Source organism: Coregonus lavaretus (genome assembly GCF_964263955.1).
Source record: "Coregonus lavaretus genome assembly, chromosome: 38".
Lineage (NCBI taxonomy): Eukaryota > Metazoa > Chordata > Actinopteri > Salmoniformes > Salmonidae > Coregonus > Coregonus lavaretus.
Window position 1 is genome coordinate 29,487,370 of NC_140025.1, and position 18,419 is coordinate 29,505,788.

At 41.8% G+C, this 18,419-nt stretch overlaps 1 protein-coding gene across 2 annotated transcripts; it reads right to left on the reverse strand.

The window, feature by feature from the left end:
• Positions 1 to 1,985: 1,985 nt before the first annotated feature.
• LOC311112303 (N-acyl-aromatic-L-amino acid amidohydrolase (carboxylate-forming) B-like) lies at positions 1,986 to 15,411 on the reverse strand. Of its 2 annotated transcripts, none has more exons than XM_084155357.1 (7): positions 15,060 to 15,411; positions 12,182 to 12,408; positions 9,001 to 9,196; positions 7,235 to 7,328; positions 6,989 to 7,096; positions 4,851 to 4,966; positions 1,986 to 2,414 (listed from the first exon to the last, which is right to left on the reverse strand). In XM_084155357.1, the coding sequence occupies exons 2-7, from the start codon at positions 12,406 to 12,408 to the stop codon at positions 2,217 to 2,219; spliced, it is 939 nt and encodes a 312-aa protein (XP_084011483.1). In that variant the 5' UTR covers positions 15,060 to 15,411; the 3' UTR covers positions 1,986 to 2,216. The 2 variants fall into 2 exon arrangements, with proteins under 2 accessions (XP_084011483.1, XP_084011484.1); XM_084155358.1 differs by having other exon boundaries at positions 12,182 to 12,411; positions 15,060 to 15,268.
• Positions 15,412 to 18,419: the final 3,008 nt, after the last annotated feature.

Sequence of the window (18,419 nt, forward strand, 5' to 3'; positions counted from 1 at the left end):
ACTGGTCACTTTAATAATGTTTACATATCTTGCACTACTCATCTAAACTCATGTATGTACTGTATTCTATAATATTCTACTGTATCTTAGTCCATGCCGCTCTGTCATTGCTTGTCCATACATATATATAATTAAATTCCATTCCTTACTAGATTTGTGTGTATTGGGTATATGTTGTGAAATTGTTAGATATTACTTGTTAGATATTACTGCACTGTCGGAGCTAGAAGCACAAGCATTTCGCTACACCCGCAATAACATATTTTAAACACGTGTATGTGACAAATAACATTTGATTTGATTTGATTTACAACTCCCATTCGCCAATCAGTGGCTGTATATACTCACCCAATCCAGTTCCTGTTACCGTGATCTTCTGTAGCATTTCGCATTCCTCCACCTCCCTTCTCTGCTCTTCTTGTTTTTGCCAGGATACATTAACTCTGCGCCGAGAAGCAGATACCACCAGGACTCCCACCCCAAACACTCAGTCTTCATCTCCCAATACCACGACGACCAAGCAACCATCCTCCCAAACCATCACGCTCCTTCAACCATCACACTCCTTCAACCATTCCGAACCATTATGCTCCTTTAATCATCCAGGGTTCCTCTCGATGCTACGACACCACCTCTGACGACGTCCACCAAGATGCTTTCATTCTACAACTACCTATCAATCATCCAACTTCATGCCAACTTCAACCTCATTTCTGCATGACGATATTCTGCATTCATACACTACATGACCAAAGGTATGTGGACACCTGCTCGTCGAACATCTAATTCCAAAATCATGGGCATTAATATGGAGTTGGTCCCCCCTTTGCGGCTATAACAGCCTCCACTCTTCTGGGAAGGCTTTCCACTAGATGTTGGAACATTGCTACGGGAAATTGCTTCCATTCAGCCACAAGAGCATTAGTGAAGTTGGTCTAGAATGTCATTGTATAATAATAATAGTATGCCATTTAGCAGACGCTTTTATCCAAAGCGACTTACAGTCATGTGTGCATAAATTTGTACGTATGGGTGGTCCCGGGGATCGAACCCACTACCCTGGCGTTACAAGCGCCATGCTCCACCAATTGAGCTACACTGTAGCGTTAAGATTTCCCTTCACTGGAACTAAGGGGCCTGGCCCGAACAATGAAAAACAGCCCCAGACCATTATTCCTCCACCAGTCTTTACAGTTGGCACTATGCATTGGGGCAGGTACTGTTCTCCTGGCATCCGCCAAACCCAGATTCGTCCGTCGGATTGGCAGATGGTGAAGCGTGATTCAACACTCCAGAGAACGCGTTTCCACTGCTCCAGAGTCCAATGGCGGCGAGCTTTACACCACTCCAGCCAACGCTTGGCATTGCGCAAGGTGATCTTAGGCTTGTGTGCGGCTGCTCGGCCATTGAAACCCATTTCATGAAGCTCCCGACGATCAGTTATTGTGCTGAAGTTGCTTCCAGAGGCAGTTTGGAACTTGGTAGTGAGTGTTGCAACCGAGGACAGACTATTTTTACTCGCTACGCGCTTCAGCACTCGCGGTCCCGTTCTGTGAGCTTATCACGTCGCGGCTGAGCCGTTGTTGCTCCTAGACGTCTCCACTTCACAATGACAGCACTTACAGTAGACCAGGGCAGCACTAGCAGGGCAGAAATTTGAAGGACTGACTTGTTGGAAAGGTGGCATCCTATGACGTTGCCACGTTGAAACTCACTGAGCTCTTCAGTAAGGCCATTCTACTGCCAATGTTTGTCTATGGAGATTGCTAGCTGTGTGCTCGATTTTATACACCTGTCAGCAACTGGTGTGGCTGAAATTGCCAAATCCACTAATTTGAAGGGGTGTCCACATACTTTTGTATATATAGTGTACCTTGTAACTTTTTCCTGCATTAAACTATCTTAAAGGTGTGGCCTGTACCTCGAGAACACAAGATTAAACAGAGCAGTGAAATGCAACATTACATCACTATGAAGACAACTAATTAAACAAAAAATGTACATGTTTAATTGAAATACTAGGATCATTGCATTGAACTGTGCATAATTTCACATACAGTATTCCTGAGGTCATTTAGTGATGATTAAAAGCAATGGAACAAAAAAATCAATTGAAAATGAGGTTAGACTAGTTAGTAATTCTTAAGGTTCTGTGCATTTTTTCCCTTTAATTCTCCCGCTCTTCAAATTGTCTCTCTTTTCCTCCCCTTCCTTCATCAATCTCTCTTCACTTGCAAGGGGGGGATAGTCAGTGTCATCTTTCGTGCAAGGTGGAAGGCAATACTCTTCTCATAGTATGCACACTCGTTCACAAAGTAGGGATGGAGGACTTCTTCTCCTTCGTACTTCACTATCTCCCCAGAAAACATCAGGAACATTGGATCTCCCGGATGGAGGAGGCAGAAGTCACGGTCCTGGAGAGAAAGAGTCACATCAGCATGCTTTGCATTTAGATAATGTACTAGGTCTGGGGGGGGGGGGAGTGGGGGGTGGGGGGTCCCTTTATCATAAAGCATTGCACGCATCTATAATCACATTTGTGTACTGGCATACAGTTGAGCAGACCAAGTTTTAGGATGTCCACACATGGGGATTTTTTTTTTGCAGAGTCTGAAACAAAAATGTCCAATTTCAGGCAACGCGCTATTCAGGTAGGATGCAATTTTGGAACTATATGAATGTTTTCATATTCATAAGAATTTGTTTTATCATTATTGGCCCCGTGTAGCTCAGTCGGTAGAGCATGGTGCTTGCAACGCCAGGGTTGGGGGTTTGATTCCCACGGGGGGCCAGTATGAAAATGTATGCACTCACTAACTGTAAGTCGCTCTGGATAAAAGCGTCTGCTAAATGACTAAAATGTAAATGTAATTGTTTATTATTGTAGGCCTATTTATTAATCTAAACCAGTTCTTTAAATATGCGAAACGTGTTTTGTTACATTCTGTTGATACATTTATGTTGGCTAAATTAAGTTCGCCCTGCCTTTTTAATTATGTGCTCTGTATTTAGTTTAAGATACTGTATGTTATAAGAAGGCCTTTTGTAAAATAAATATCCTTAGCCTATTGCTGTCAGGTGTTCGGTATGGTAGGCACTAGCCTTTCATTTTCGGCAATATAGACCGTTCAAAACTGTGAAGGTTTAAACAAGTTCCCAAGTGTTTAATTCTGTTGAGCCATTTTCTTTGGCCAAATTAAGTTCCAACTGTAATGTTGTGTTTGCCGTTATATAATATTCTCCTCATATTTTCCCTATAAACAATGGCTTGACTTACTTTTGATATTACCCTAATAAAATGTTGAAACTTTTGTGTAGATTTAGTTTGTTGTGGCTGTTAGTCTATTATACTGCAGGCCTATGATATGAAGGCAGTGCACTATGGTGCTCCAACTAACTCCGACAGTTGAAGCTGAGGTGAGGAAGACTGTTTCAGGCCTACCAGGGTTACTCCTATAATCTAACAATGTAGTGATTATCTTTAGAAAAATAACGAATGAGTCTGCTTCTGTACGCCTATATCTGTATAGCAGATGCAGTAGCCTATCTGACAAGGGTAAAGAGATGCATGTCGGTGTCGTAGCATGCCGCCGGCATCTCTCTGGGGCTTGGCCTAAGCTTCTCTTCCTTTATATTTATTTTCAAATTAATATCATACAGTGGACGCCTAAGCCTATAAGCCTATGCAATGCCCTGATGCATTTACTGCAGAAATCTCCGACAGCTGAACCATGAGGTGGACAATTATTATTTTAGGAAAGTAAATAACAATAAAACAATAGGCTATACATTTTGCATATGTTACACATGGAAACACAAGGAATAGTGTCTTTGTAATTATACGCCATGTTACAACACCAACATGTATTACTTTATCCTTGTCAGAAAGGCTACTGTGTCTGTCTTAGTTTATTGATGGCGCTGGCTGCGTTGATGGATTCCCTAATGGGTTAAGCACCCAATGCATATGGATGACCGGTACATTTCTCAAATGTCTGATAAATAAAAATCTTCCCAATCACTTGTCCGGCGCCAAATTGTCATAACGGAAACCCTGATATATATTATATACAGTATATAGTATTGGCTACAGAAGCTACAAAATAATATTCTCAGTGACACTGATTCACCAAATGATGAAGATGAAGCATAGGCAACTCACCGGTGATGGCCGATGAGCTTGTGGCAATATATCAAGATATTACTTTGATAAAGTGCTTTTCACTCAGAATACATATATTTTTTAGCTTCTACCGAAATATTCTTCTCCTCTTTTCAGCAGTAGGCATTTGCTTTTCAAACGGTAAACCTACGTTTTTCTCGATATTGTATTTTTGAAATTTGTGACAGCTGCAACCAACCATAGAAATATAATCCATGGATGGCAGTTCCCATTCAAGTCAGCACTGTCAGTTATTGCTAGTGTACCCATGAGTTTAACAGTCAAAGTGTCAGGGTTCCAAAATCCTTCAATGGTTTGTATCTATGGCCACAACTCAACAAGCCGTTTTATATTTGGCTCGCATGCTGCCCAAATTGCGGACTTCCCAACTGTAAGTGGTCCACAGCTATTTTTTTAAAGCTATTTATCCTCTGTAGCTAAATTATGTTCTCTGGTGTAGTTTTTTGAATTATTTTATTGATGTCTGTTCAGACAGGAGTAATATCATCTTGGGAGAAAACATTTTTTTAGAGCCTAATTTTGGCTAAATTATTTCAATTTATGAGGGGGTGCTGCCCCACCCCTAGCGCCCCTACTTCCTGCGGCTATGCATTGAAGGGTTCATGTACAGGACTTTAACCAACTGCAGCTAGGTTAAATTATATACAACGGCAGAATGTTCCTGAACCTGTAGTTGGGGATGTATGGCAGCAGTGATTTGATTGGTCTCTGGGTCTCTTGGGTAGTCTATACTCTTCACAAAGGTGTACACATCGTCCACCTCACCACCTTCAAAGGCACTTCCTGGTAGAGAGAAGATGAGAGAAGGTTTGTATTTGGTTAATGACTAGAATAGAATAGAAAACGTAATTTCTCTTGAAAGGGAACTTGTCTTGATACATACAGTGAGGGAAAAAAGTATTTGATCCCCTGCTGATTTTGTACGTTTGCCCACTAACAAAGAAATGATCAGTCTATAATTTTAATGGTAGGTTTATTTGAACAGTGAGAGACAGAATAACAACAACAAAATCCAGAAAAACACATGTCAACATTTTTTATAAATTGATTTGCATTTAATGAAGGAAATAAGTATTTGACCCCTCTGCAAAACATGATTTAGTACTTGGTGGCAAAACCCTTGTTGGCAATCACAGAGGTCAGACGTTTCTTGTAGTTGGCCACCAGGTTTGCACACATCTCAGGAGTGATTTTGTTCCACTCCTCTTTGCAGATCTTCTCCAAGTCATTAAGGTTTCGAGGCTGACGTTTGGCAACTCGAACGTTCAGCTCGCTCCACAGATTTTCTATGGGATTAAGGTCTGGAGACTGGCTAGGCCACTCCAGGACCTAAATGTGCTTCTTCTTGAGCCACTCCTTTGTTGCCTTGGCCGTGTGTTTTGGGTCATTGTCATGCTGGAATACCCATCCACGACCCATTTTCAATGCCCTGGCTGAGGGAAGGAGGTTCTCACCCAAGATTTGATGGTACATGGCCCCGTCCATCGTCCCTTTGATGTGGTGAAGTTGTCCTGTCCCCTTAGCAGAAAAACACCCCCAAAGCATAATGTTTCCACCTCCATGTTTGACGGTGGGGATGGTGTTCTTGGGGTCATAGGCAGCATTCCTCCTCCTCCAAACACGGCGAGTTGAGTTGACGCCAAAGAGCTCGATTTTGGTCTCATCTGACAACAACACTTTCACCCATTTCTCCTCTGAATCATTCAGATGTTCATTGGCGAACTTCAGACGGCCCTGTATATGTGCTTTCTTGAGCAGGGGGACCTTGCGGGCGCTGCAGGATTTCAGTCCTTCACGGCGTAGTGTGTTACCAATTGTTTTCTTGGTGACTATGGTCCCAGCTGCCTTGAAATCATTGACAAGATCCTCTGGTGTAGTTCTGGGCTGATTCCTCACCATTCTCATGATCATTGCAACTCCACGAGGTGAGATCTTGCATGGAGCCCCAAGCCGAGGGAGATTGACAGTTCTTTTGTGTTTCTTCCATTTGCAAATAATCGCACCAACTGTTGTCACCTTCTCACCAAGCTGCTTGGCAATGGTCTTGTAGCCCATTCCAGCCTTGTGTAGGTCTACAATCTTGTCCCTGAAATCCTTGGAGAGCTCTTTGGTCTTGGCCATGGTGGAGAGTTTGGAATCTGATTGATTGATTGCTTCTGTGGACAGGTGTCTTTTATACAGGTAACAAGCTGAGATTAGGAGCACTCCCTTTAAGAGTGTGCTCCTAATCTCAGCTCATTACCTGTATAAAAGACACATGGGAGCCAGAAATCTTTCTGATTGAGAGGGGGTCAAATACTTATTTCCCTCATTAAAATGCAAATCAATTTATAACATTTTTGACATGCGTTTTTCTGGATTGTTTTGTTGTTATTCTGTCTTTCACTGTTCAAATAAACATACCATTAAAATTATAGACTGATCATTTCTTTGTCAGTGGGAAAACGTACAAAATCAGCAGGGGATCAAATACCTTTTTCCCTCACTGTACATATACATTACATAAACGAGCAGAGGCCAGTTATAGTACACAAGATAGGAAAAAATACGCAAAATCCAATAACCATAAATGCAGTGAAGACCAACAGCATTGTGTTGAATGGTAGGCCCATGTGCATGTAGAAAATCTCCTTGTATCTGTTCCTGGTACGGGGAGCTAGATGCTTGTAGATATGAATGATGTTAATGTTATTCTTGTTCTTGACCAAGGCAGTAGGCTAGGTAGCGATGATCAAGGGTGGTGTATTCTGTGTGTAGGCGATGTGAGGGCTCAGCAATGTTTACGGACGATGGGAGTTCAAGTACCTGAGTTGAAGCACTGGACCCAATCTAGTGTCTGGTCGACCGCCTCCTTCATGATGTTGAAGATGTCGGCTCTGACCACACCATGGGGTTGAGGTCCCACCTCTATCGCTGTGGAGTGACAGCATCAGAATGAATACATTTGTCATGTAAATGGAAAACATACTGAAAATACACTGGTTTCTATGACAGGAAGAAGATTGCATGATGTGTTTCCTATGAACACACAGCACAAATACAAACACTTACAGAAGCCATGCTTGCCCAGGGAGTCCTGAGAGTAGGCATCAGCTAAGGGTAGATCCAGCAGGATAAACCTCACGGGCGCTGAGGTTATCTTCCTCTGAGAACACAACAGATTAACCCTTTACACTCCCGTAGAACCCAGATTATAGCAGTCAGATGAAGCCCTTCTCCTCGTAGAAACCGGGTCAGATGGTGCATGCGCTTCACCTTTAAGAAAGCAATAGAGTCATGTTGAAATTATACACTCCAATTTTGATTAAGTCCAGCCAGCATTGTATCAGTAGCTAAGTTTCCATCCAATTGGCAACAGATTTTCATACGAATATTCTAAATCCGCATAAAGACAATATGCCAATTTTCCCACCAGTGGTGTGTTTCCGCCAAACGGACTTGCAGATAAAAATTAGTGCATGATGACATAGTGTGTTACAGGAGGGGGTCACAGTTCCGGGGCGATCCACTAGGTGTCCTCCTCCGACAACCTTAGGCACCTCCTCACTCACAGTCTGGACTAATCATCATCCTATTGGTGTCACCTGCAGACACACCTGATTAGTCTACCTGTTCACCTGTGTATTTATGCCCTCACTTCCCTGTGTTCCTTTGTTCAGTTTTCTCTGCTAGTTTCTCTATGCTCAGCAGTACTAATCAGTGTCTGATCGGAGAAGTATGTACAGGTACTCGAGAAGTGTTCTCCCTGTTTCTTTATTATTTCAGTCCGTTATTTTGTATCTTGGCTTCGGGGCCACCTGTAAAGATTCTTGTTAAACATCTCTGCCTACTGCCTACTCTCTATCATGCACCGCACATGGGTCACACCTCACCACAACCCTTACAATAGTGCACACAATGTGTTTCCATCACATGTTCAACTCTACAGATAGTTTTGTCACCATAACTGTTGTGTTAAATAGCAAATGTACCTACTCTGTGCTTGGCATTTGCGCTCTTGCCAACAGCAGCACAACAGCTCGCAGATACAGTGCGGGTAGGCTGTGTGGGTAGGCTAGTCTACATTATTAGATTATTATTGATATTTTTTATTTGTCAAATGGCAGTCAAGCATCGATCATCATGTCACCAGAATCAGACTCTCTATATTTATTGGAAAGGAGCATCAAGATCATCACTGTGCACTTTCACCACCCTGTGAAGTTCATCATAAGTAATTTCATCTGTAACCTAATAAACTGCATAGTTTCCCGAGTCGTAGTGGGAGGACCACGCACCATATCACCGTGTGACTCCAAGTTTACTTAGACATAATGGTTATTATATCAATATTTGCGCATTCAATGTGTTTCCACTGCCATTTCTCGCATAATTAATTTTATCGACACAAAAATATCCCACCATATCGAAGGAACAAATGATCTGTCGGCATTTAAAAATTGTACCGAAACTTCCTGTTTCCATCACAGCTGTCATGATTTTTTTTTTACACAGTGTGGATGGTTAGAGACAGCAACAGACAGAATCAATTTCTTCCCCTTCCAGACAGCAATGCTTCCAATCTACATATTGTCTCAATGACAGCAACAGTCAGATTAACCATCCACTTCCCCTTTAAAACAGATCAATCTTCATTCCATTTTAATCTAATGCTCTCGCACGGAAACAGAATAAGATTCACTTTTGACCCTAGAGAGCATATTTGATGGCCCACATTGGAGGCTGGCAGTACAACTAAGGAGAAGGGGACATTGTTTCAAAGTACAGGTCTTGGATCAGTTTCCCTTGTAATTGAATTGAACTGAAGCTCTGGTCACCTGGATTTGTCTATAGATGTGCAAGATGACCCAGTCTTGGTCAGAGTAGGAGATCAGACTGAGGCCCATGTTTGCTGTGGTGTTATGGAGGTCACACACCAGGTCCATGGCCCCAACGCTGCCCTTGGGCCCCAGTAGAGTGTTCAGCTCCTGGGCACGCCTCACCTCGTACGGGGTGGCGTCCGTCACAGGTGAACTAGGGAGGGAGAGAGAGGTGGATGTGTGTGGAGAGAGTGAGAGAGAAGGGAGACAGAGAAAGAGAGTGTGAACGAGTGTGCATACTAGAAGAAAGGTGTATCGCTTTGGCGTGGGAGAATACCAACTACTCATCTTTGCTGGTGAGAGACTGAGAGGGAGAAGTAAATGCCACCAACTCTTTGGGATGCCATCCCTTTAGCTCTGTAGGGTTGAGTAAATCTTGAGTATCAATTAAGTACTAAGAACTAATATTAATTATGATATAGTCCCATTTATGCAAAAACTGCATTAGACTGTTCAGATAAGTAGTGCCCTTGGTGGCCAGGCACATTCCAGCATGCAAAGTTCAGAATGTTCCAAAACAATATCCAAAGATATCTGGAAATGTTGCCATGACCACATTGTTAATTTACGGACTCCACAGTAGAGGGATATATTATATTGAAGCTATATTGTGTATGTTTCCTTGTCTCTTTACAATGCATTGTGTTACAGTTTTTCTCAATCGCTAAAACACTAAACCCTATTGTCTGAACCAAATGCTCAGTTGCCTGAACCCACTGATTGAATCTATCACTCTTTTGGCAAAACCATAAGCACTTTTCACCTGTTTAGACATAACTTGCCAACACATTTTCATTGTGATGCACCCGTGCTGCATAATGGTGAGCACAGGTGACAAAAGTCAAACACAGTTAGAGCACAGGTGTCACCACTTGAACACATCAACTCAAAATTGATCACACTTGTGGCTAATGATGTGAGGGAACATATACAGTAAGCCAGTTCAGAGAGCACTGGTTTGTGAGGCCCTACAATGGATAGAAATCTGAGAGGAAGAGTTCGTGTGAGAGGAGGTCGAGGTGGTCAGCGAAGACAAAGAACAGTAATATCTGATGAAATCAGAGCTACTGTGATTGACCATGTTCTTGTCCATGGTATGAGCATGAGGGAGGCTGGACAAAGGGTACAACCAAACATCAGTAGATTCACTGTGTCCACCATAATCCGAAGATTTAGAGAAGAGAACAGGTAATTACCTTTTTTTGACATTATAGTACAGTATGTAAATGTTGACAGCAATTACTGTATGACATACTATATACTGTACCACAGTATACTGTAAGTAAATATATGTTTCAGTACATCACTGTACCAATGTACTGTAGTATTGTAATGGAGGGTTGGTCTAACTGTTTGTAGGCCTAGTATTCCATGTATATTTTTTGTAACTCCATGTTCTCTTTTTGTAGAATTGAAAGACTGCCACATGGGGGTGGGTGGACAGGTATGTTCTCCCCACACCAAGAGACCCTAATTGTTGATATGGTCCGTGAGAACAATGCCATTAAACTGAGCGAAATTCAGCAGAAGATCATTGAGGACCATTTAAATGTTGAGGGTATCAACAGTGTCAGCCTCTCTACTGTTGATCGTGTCCTCAAGCGCAACAGACTGCGCATGAAACAGCTATACAGAGTGCCCTTTGATCGCAACTCAGACAGAGTCAAAGAGCAAAGATTCCAGTATGTACAGGTTGGCATATATCCAGACACATTCAATGTTGATTACTCTAAGTAGTGATTTACTGTAGTGGCCTAAATCACTTTTTCCGTATCACTTACAAAACTATATCTATTTCTACAGAGGGTTTTTCAACTGGATGCAATGGAAAGACCCCATCAATACATCTACATGGATGAAGCTGGGTTTAATCTCACCAAAAGGAGAAGGAGAGGCCGTAATGTGATTGGCCATCGGGCCATTGTTGGTGTTCCTGGGCAGCGTGGTGGCAATGTCACATTATGTGCTGCCATCAGCAATCATGGGGTTGTCCACCATCATGCCAACCTGGGGCCCTACAACACTCACCAGCTCCTCATTTTCCTCAATCACATGCGAGATGCTTTGTTAGGGCAGCAGGATGAGCATCCCATCTATGTTGTTGTTTGGGACAATGTGAGTTTTCACAGAACCCTCCAGGTTAGAGAGTGGTACAATATGAACCAAGGTTTTATCAATCTTTGCCTTCCACCGTACTCCCCTTTCCTAAACCCCATTGAGGAATTATTCTCCTCATGGCGGTGGAAGGTATATGAACGCCAACCTTACACCAGGGTAAATCTCCTGCAAGCCATGGGACTTGCCTGTGGTGACATAGGTGTGGAGGCATGCCAAGCCTGGATACGGCATGCCAGGGTTTTTTTCCCCCGTTGCCTGGCCAGACAAAATGTGGCCTGTGATGTGGATGAAGTCCTGTGGCCTGACCCAGTACGGAGACATGATGCTGTGGCTGAGTAATGCACTTATTTTTATATTTTTGTACTTTATTTTTACATGGGCTTACTGTACACAAGTGGCAAACGCATAAGATTTCTGTTTGTTTTTACAAGTGCTACATGTAAATGCACAAGATTTCTGTTTTGTCTTTTTGTACAAGTGCTAAATGCACAGGTTTTTTTTGTTTTGCAACATGCATTTAGCCTACAGTGAACAATAAACATTTATTTCTCCAGCTTCATGTCCTGAGCATTGTGTTTTCTATTTTTCTACGTAGTGTTTAGTGACTGTTCAGTAGTGTTTTTTATTTTGATTGACTCGGGGCACGATTTGACAACATAGTTCTGTTTTGAGCACAGATTGAACTGTTTTGAGGTGAAAGTTTGGTTTTGCAAGAAGAGTCTGAGGTTTTGTGAATGTAGCTTGAAAATTGGGTTTTGTGTTCACAGTTAAGAGAAAAGGAGAGCAGCTTTCAAGAAATGTGTCTTAGCAATCGAGAAAAACTGTATTATTGGCTTCTTTACATAGTTGTAAGAACTCATCTTTGATTCATACAGTTCACACCTGAATAGTTAATTTGCCAACAAGTCCATACTTGTTAGAGGTAAGAAGTTAGGATACATTTGTAGTTGTGGTGAACTATCCCTTTATGGATCACACTGTTTGCATGTACAGTTTCATTTGTGCTTATGACAACCTGTACCTTAGTATGGCGTCGGTGAAACAACGGTTGAGGTCCATGTCGGTGTATCTTTTGCACACTTGGACTGCACGTGGGTTGGATATGACTGTGGTCAAGGTCGCCGACCCTGCCTTTGCCAGTTTCTGCCTCTGCAGCTCCCTCACCAGGTACACGCCCGACATCTCATTGCCATGGGTACCGCCGCAGAGGGCGATGCGGGACAGTGCTGGGAGAAAGACTGGCTTCATCTGCTGGCCAGAGAGAGAGAGAGAGAGAGAGAGAGGTGTAGTAAAATAACAACCAAAGTGTAAGCAAATAGTAATCTTTGAGCTCTCTATCACATCACTCATTACCAGGGCCGCCGGCAAACATGTGGTGAGCAGGCATTCGCCTCAGCACTTTTCACCACTTCTGTTTTAGTTTAATGAACTTAATGAACCGCAGAGGAGCATTTTTGTCTTCTCATACAGGAGCAATAAAGGCCTAGTTCATTGTTAAAACACATGTTTTATTCATCAGCCGGTGCTGCAGCACCCTCAGCACCCCTACTACCCGCGGCTATGAATGCCATAAATTGTTCGACTTTCACTTAAACAATGGGGATAAACCAGAAAGATCTGTTTTAGGCTTACTGGAATTCATTACAGTTGTGTCGTTTTCAGTCAAAATAAATCACATGGGGCAACTTTAGAGCAGGTTAAACTTGCCCAACTGCTCAATTCACTTGTCCCGGACAAGGTTCCGGAGTTTTATCTGGTTACAATCAGGAAGTAAATAAAATTGCCCCACCACTCTGGGACATGTGATGCCACCTCTGCTCATTACAGGTATCAGTACAAGAGTCAGACAATGCCCTAAATTACCTCAGAGACCCTAAAGGTATTCCAGGCTATTATGTTCACAGTCTACTATGGACAACTATCCACAAATAAGACCATTACTTCTTCTGGTTTTGCCTTGTCCACCTCAAATGGCCCATCATGGGCCCCTTGGTCCAGATTAACTGTATGAACTGAGCCTTGGTAGTGTAAAATTAATTGTTAGATTCCGGTTAAGGAGCATCGTTAGCATCCAAGCTGTTTACCATTAACCATGGTTGCACAAAAACTGATTAGATACATACGTTTATTTCTCTCTCTCTCTCTGCGAATGTCATTCATTAACTATGAATGTACCAACGTTTGCAGTTTTCGCAAGCTAGTGAGGGTCAGTGGTGTTACATTAAACAATGGGTAGAGGAGAGTGGGGTAAGTTGAGAAAAAGGGGTAAGTTGAGCCACCCTTGTTTCTAGGAAACCATACACAAAATTAATTTGGCCAAAAATGTAGGAAGAGGTCATCATTTCGTGGAGTCTTTGATAAAAATAAATGAATTGTGTTAGAGGTTTCATCTAAACCAAAGTAGATCATTTTAAGGTTGTTCTATACATCAGTTGGGGTCTCTATAAGCTTCAATATGAGGACTATAAACCTAGCATGAAAGTGCATCCTTGTAGCTGTGCAGAGTAATTTTGTCAAAATGTTTGCCTTTGGGTAAATTGAGCCAATGGCAAGTTGAACAAATTAATGTGTTTAGTTCCTATGTGTAATCCAAAGCATTATCGCAGGGATATGAGATAACAATAAGTGTTAAAAGTTTGTTTGTTAGGTGTTAAGCCTGTGTTAAAATATGCTTAAAATGATGAAAATATTTAAAAAAAAGTGATTGTGATGAATTGTGTTTGGGAAATAAAGATAGACATGGTTTTAAAAAGGTAGTGGTTATATTCATTCAGTACAGAAATTTGTAGGCGGCTTAATTTACCCTGTTTCACGGCTCAATTTACCCCATACCTGGGGTAAATTGTGCCAAGAGAACACTTTTTTGGGACAAGCAATGTTTTCAAAACTGTAATGTTTACATGTATTCTGAATGTCATGGATTGAATTGAAGTTGCATTTAGGTAACAACCATTGTAAAGCTATTCTATGCAGGAAACTAGGGCCTGACCTCACAGCTTCTATTCATTGTATGTTACTGATCAACTCCACAGTTTGACTCAGATATCATATCCCAGTTTTCTGTGTCACTGGGTCATTGTAAGAGCAGGGGAATCATCTACAGGTTTCTGTCTCTATCTCTGTTATCTCTGTCTTTCTCTGTTTCGTCTTCGTATTTCTCCATGTTATTCTCACTTCCCCTTACTCTAATCCTAATCTATCATAAATTATTCTACTGATCAACTGCTCACCAGGACCTTGATTAACTGAATCAACATTGGAGCAAAAGCCTACATACCCAAGTTCTCCCGAAGGGTTGGCCACCTGCACTATAATCTATAAGTGGCTTCTCCTAATATATTTTTTTGCATGGCACATTCTATGAAAAAAACTGTGAATAGCATAAAGCTATTTTCATAGAGAATGGTGTTTCTCAAATTTTATATCATAAATATGTAAAATGGCTCTCAGAGCTCATATTGTATAAATCCACCATGATGTCACCATACACTGACAACAACGTTTACATCCTGAACTTTAACCCTCTGTCATATAACGTATCCTGAACTTTAACACTCTGTCAAACAAGCAGACCCACTTCGTTTGTCTTCACTGTGCCAGAAAGTAGGGGAAATCAAAATTCCAGAGAAACAGGCTAGCAGGAAATGTAACAGCTGATATACCAGTATGTGTTTTCAGCCACTCAGTTTCTGCATCCCCAGGCACACATATAGTTTGTATACAAAACACTCCTCCCCTCACATGGGAAAGTACAAACAAGTGTGCAGTTACACACAGACACCAGCTGTGCGAGTATACTCACACTCAATCGCTAACATCCAAAGGAATCCATATGAGAGACAGGTAAGAACTTTAAACTTGACATGGTATAGAGAAAAGTGTAAGGCTAGCAGTCTTACCTTGCGGTGTAGGTGAAAGTTCCTTCCCTGGCTGGGTCTAAAGTCTCCCTGGTCCTGTCTGACCAAGTTATACTGAGCAGTCAGCAACCTTTGAACATTTCTACTAGCCCGCCCATTCGTGAGCCAAATGTCACAATCTGTAATCTAAGCAAACCAGACACTACACCAGGACCTTTCAATGCCAGAGGCAAGAAAGACCCGACACCCACACACAAACACCCGCAAGAGTGAGCATAGATGCATACACACACACACACACACACACACACTACAGCAGACCACACCCTTAGCAAACCCCCAATTTTCACAGACTAAACTTTCTTTGATCTATCCATTCCTTATTCCCCTCCCCCTCTTTCTGGTGCCTCCTTCCTGTTGATGTTATTCTCAGATCAGATTTCAGTTAGCAACATTGATGATGTAATTCAAACTCCCTCTGCAGGTCCACTGCAGTACAAAGTGCTGAGTCTCCCAGAGAGAAAGAGAGAGAGAGAGAGAGAGAGAGAGAGAGAGAGAGAGAGAGAGAGAGAGAGAGAGAGAGAGAGAGAGAGAGAGAGAGAGAGAGAGAGAGAGAGAGAGAGAGAGAGAGAGAGAGAGAGAGAGAGAGAGACGAGAGAGGTAAGACATTGGTTGTGATCTTAGCCATCATTCATACATTTTTCATAAGTTGTCAGGTGCAAGGTTTGTGGGGGAAGGAAGAGATGGATGAGAAAGAGCAGTTTCTTGGACGACTGCGGCTAGGGAGGAAACTCCCGACAATGGTCCCATAGCAGAATGCAAAGTCAGCGATCAACGTATCTTAATCAACACAATTGGTGTCTGGTGGTGCTTGTAATTCAGAGGTTGTTACTGTGTAATTACCTTTTTGGTGTCATTTTGAGTAAATACTTGGTCATGTCTATATCATAAAATAAAGTGCTACCAAAACATATACATTCCATGTGTCAACTAATAACATTTTAAAGTGGGTGTGTTGTACCTCTAATGCTTTCTTCATTTTCTTCCTCATTGCCCTCCCTCTTCACCTGTTTTGTCCTCCTTTTCAATCTTCCTTTCCTCTCCGCCCCTCTCTCTCTCGCTCTTTCTCCAAAGCTGTAATTAGCCCTCTAATCCTGTTGGGTCAGTCAATCACGCATAAGACTCAAACAGGACAGGAGAGATTAGGAGCAGAGGTAGCACCAGAGGTCCCAGAGTGGTGGAGATTTCTTCTTCTTCTTCTTCTTCTTCTTCTTCTTCTTCTTCTTCTTCTTCTTCTTCTTCTTCTTCCTGATGTAGCTAGGTAAACCTCCAGAACCTAGTTGTAGGAAGAACCTTATGGGTTGCCCTATTGCCTGGGGCAAGTGAACTGAGCAGTTGGGAAAACAACAAAACTGTAAAGAATTCCAGTAGGTCTAGCCTAAAACGGATCTTTCTGGTTCATCCCCATTGTTTACGTGAAAGCGGACAATTTATGGCAGCCGGGCAAGCTGAGCCTGCTCTGTGGTTGCCCCATGGAAAGTGAGGAAGTGTGGTTGACCCATGGAAAGTGAAGAGGTGTGGTTGCCCCATGGAAAGTGAAGAAGTGTGGTTTCCCCATGGGAACTGTGGTTGCCCCATGGAAAACACTCTGTTTTCTATGTAGACGTGCGTCATGCCCGGCCCGCGTGACCTGTGGTTTCCATTAATCTAATTGGTCTGGACACACACACACACACAAATCAAATCAAAGTTTATTGGTCGTGTACACAGATTTGCAGATGTTAAAACAGGTGCAGCGAAATTCTCATGTTTCAACGTTCAGTAAAACCTAGCAATCAAAACAATACACACATAATCAAAAAAGTAAAAACAAATAAATATAAGAAGGAGCAATGACAGAGTCTGGAAAATAAATCAATAAACATGGGCCTCTAAGGGTTGGGGTGAGGTGTAACCCAGGTACGGTGCAGGATATACAGTAGGCAGTAGGCAGAGATGGTGAAACAAGGATCTTTACTGGTGGTCTCGAAGCCAAAATTCAAAATAACGGACTTATCACGATAAAGGAAAGGCGGAACAAATAAGTATCCAAAAACCGTCTGACAGCCAAAATACTAAATACTACCTACGACTGAAACAAATAATGAAATAGGGAGAACACTTCTCAAGTACCTGTACCTAGATCTCCGATCAGACACTGAGTAGTACTGCTGGACACAGAGAAACTAGCAGAGAAAACTGAGCAAGGGAACACAGGGAAGTGAGGGCATGAATACACAGGTGAACCGGTAGACACAGGTGACACCAATAGGATGATGATTAGTCCCGACTGTGAGTGAGGAGGTGCCTAAGGTTGTCGGAGGATGACACCTAGTGGATCTCTCTGGAACTGCGACCCCCTCCTGTAACATGGGCCAGCATCCCTGTGGAGTGCATTCGACACCTTGTAGAGATAAATTGGGCAAAAAGGTGTGCAACTCAATATTAGGAAGTTGTTGCTACTGTTTTGTACACTCAGTGCATATATATATATATATATATACTACCGTTCAAAAGTTTGGGGTCACACAGACATTTCCTTGTTTAATTTTTGTCCATTAAAATAACATAACATTGATCAGAAATACAGTGTAGACATTGTTAATGTTGTAAATGGCTATTGTAGCTGGAAACGGCTGATTTGCAATGGAATATCTACATAGGCGTACAGAGGCCCATTATCAGCAACCATCAGTCCTGTGTTCCAATGGCACGTTGTGTTTGCTAATCCAAGTTTATCATTTTAAAAGGCTAATTGTTCATTAGAAAACCATTTTGCAATAATGTTAGCACAGCTGAAAACTGTTGTGCTGATTAAAGAAGCAATAAAACTGGCCTTATTCCATAAAAAATCAGCCATTTCCAGCTACAATAGCCATTTACAACATTAACAATGTCGACACTGTAATTCTGATCAATTTGATGTTATTTTAATGGAGAAAAAAATGATTTTCTTTCGAAAACAAGGACATTTCTAAGTGACCCCAAACTTTTGAAAGGTAGTGTATATATATATATATATATATATATATATATATATATATATATATATATATACTACCTGTCACAAGTTTTAGAACACCTACTCATTCAAGGGTTTTTCTTAATTTTTTACTATTTTCCATATTGTAGAATAATAGTTAAGACATCAAAACTATGAAATAACACATATGGTATCATGTAGTAACCAAATAAGTGTTAAACAAATCAAAATATACCAGCCTCAGAAATTGCAGCCCAAATTAATGCTTCACAGAGTTCAAGTCACAGAAACATCTCAACATCAACTGTTCAGAGGAGACTGTGTGAATCAGGCCTTCATGGTGGAATTGTTGCAAAGAAACCACTACTAAAGGACACCAA

Bases quoted from the DNA above. Each gene is read 5' to 3' on its own strand.
- LOC311112303 (XM_084155357.1), bottom strand. From the start codon at position 12,408: ATGAAGCCAGTCTTTCTCCCAGCACTGTCCCGCATCGCCCTCTGCGGC. The intron at 9,197-12,181 runs GTACAGGTTGTC...CTCCCTCCCTAG, and splicing joins TTCACCGACGCCATACTAAG to TTCACCTGTGACGGACGCCA. The intron at 2,415-4,850 runs GTTCAGGAACAT...CTTTCTCTCCAG, and splicing joins CCATACATCCCCAACTACAG to GACCGTGACTTCTGCCTCCT.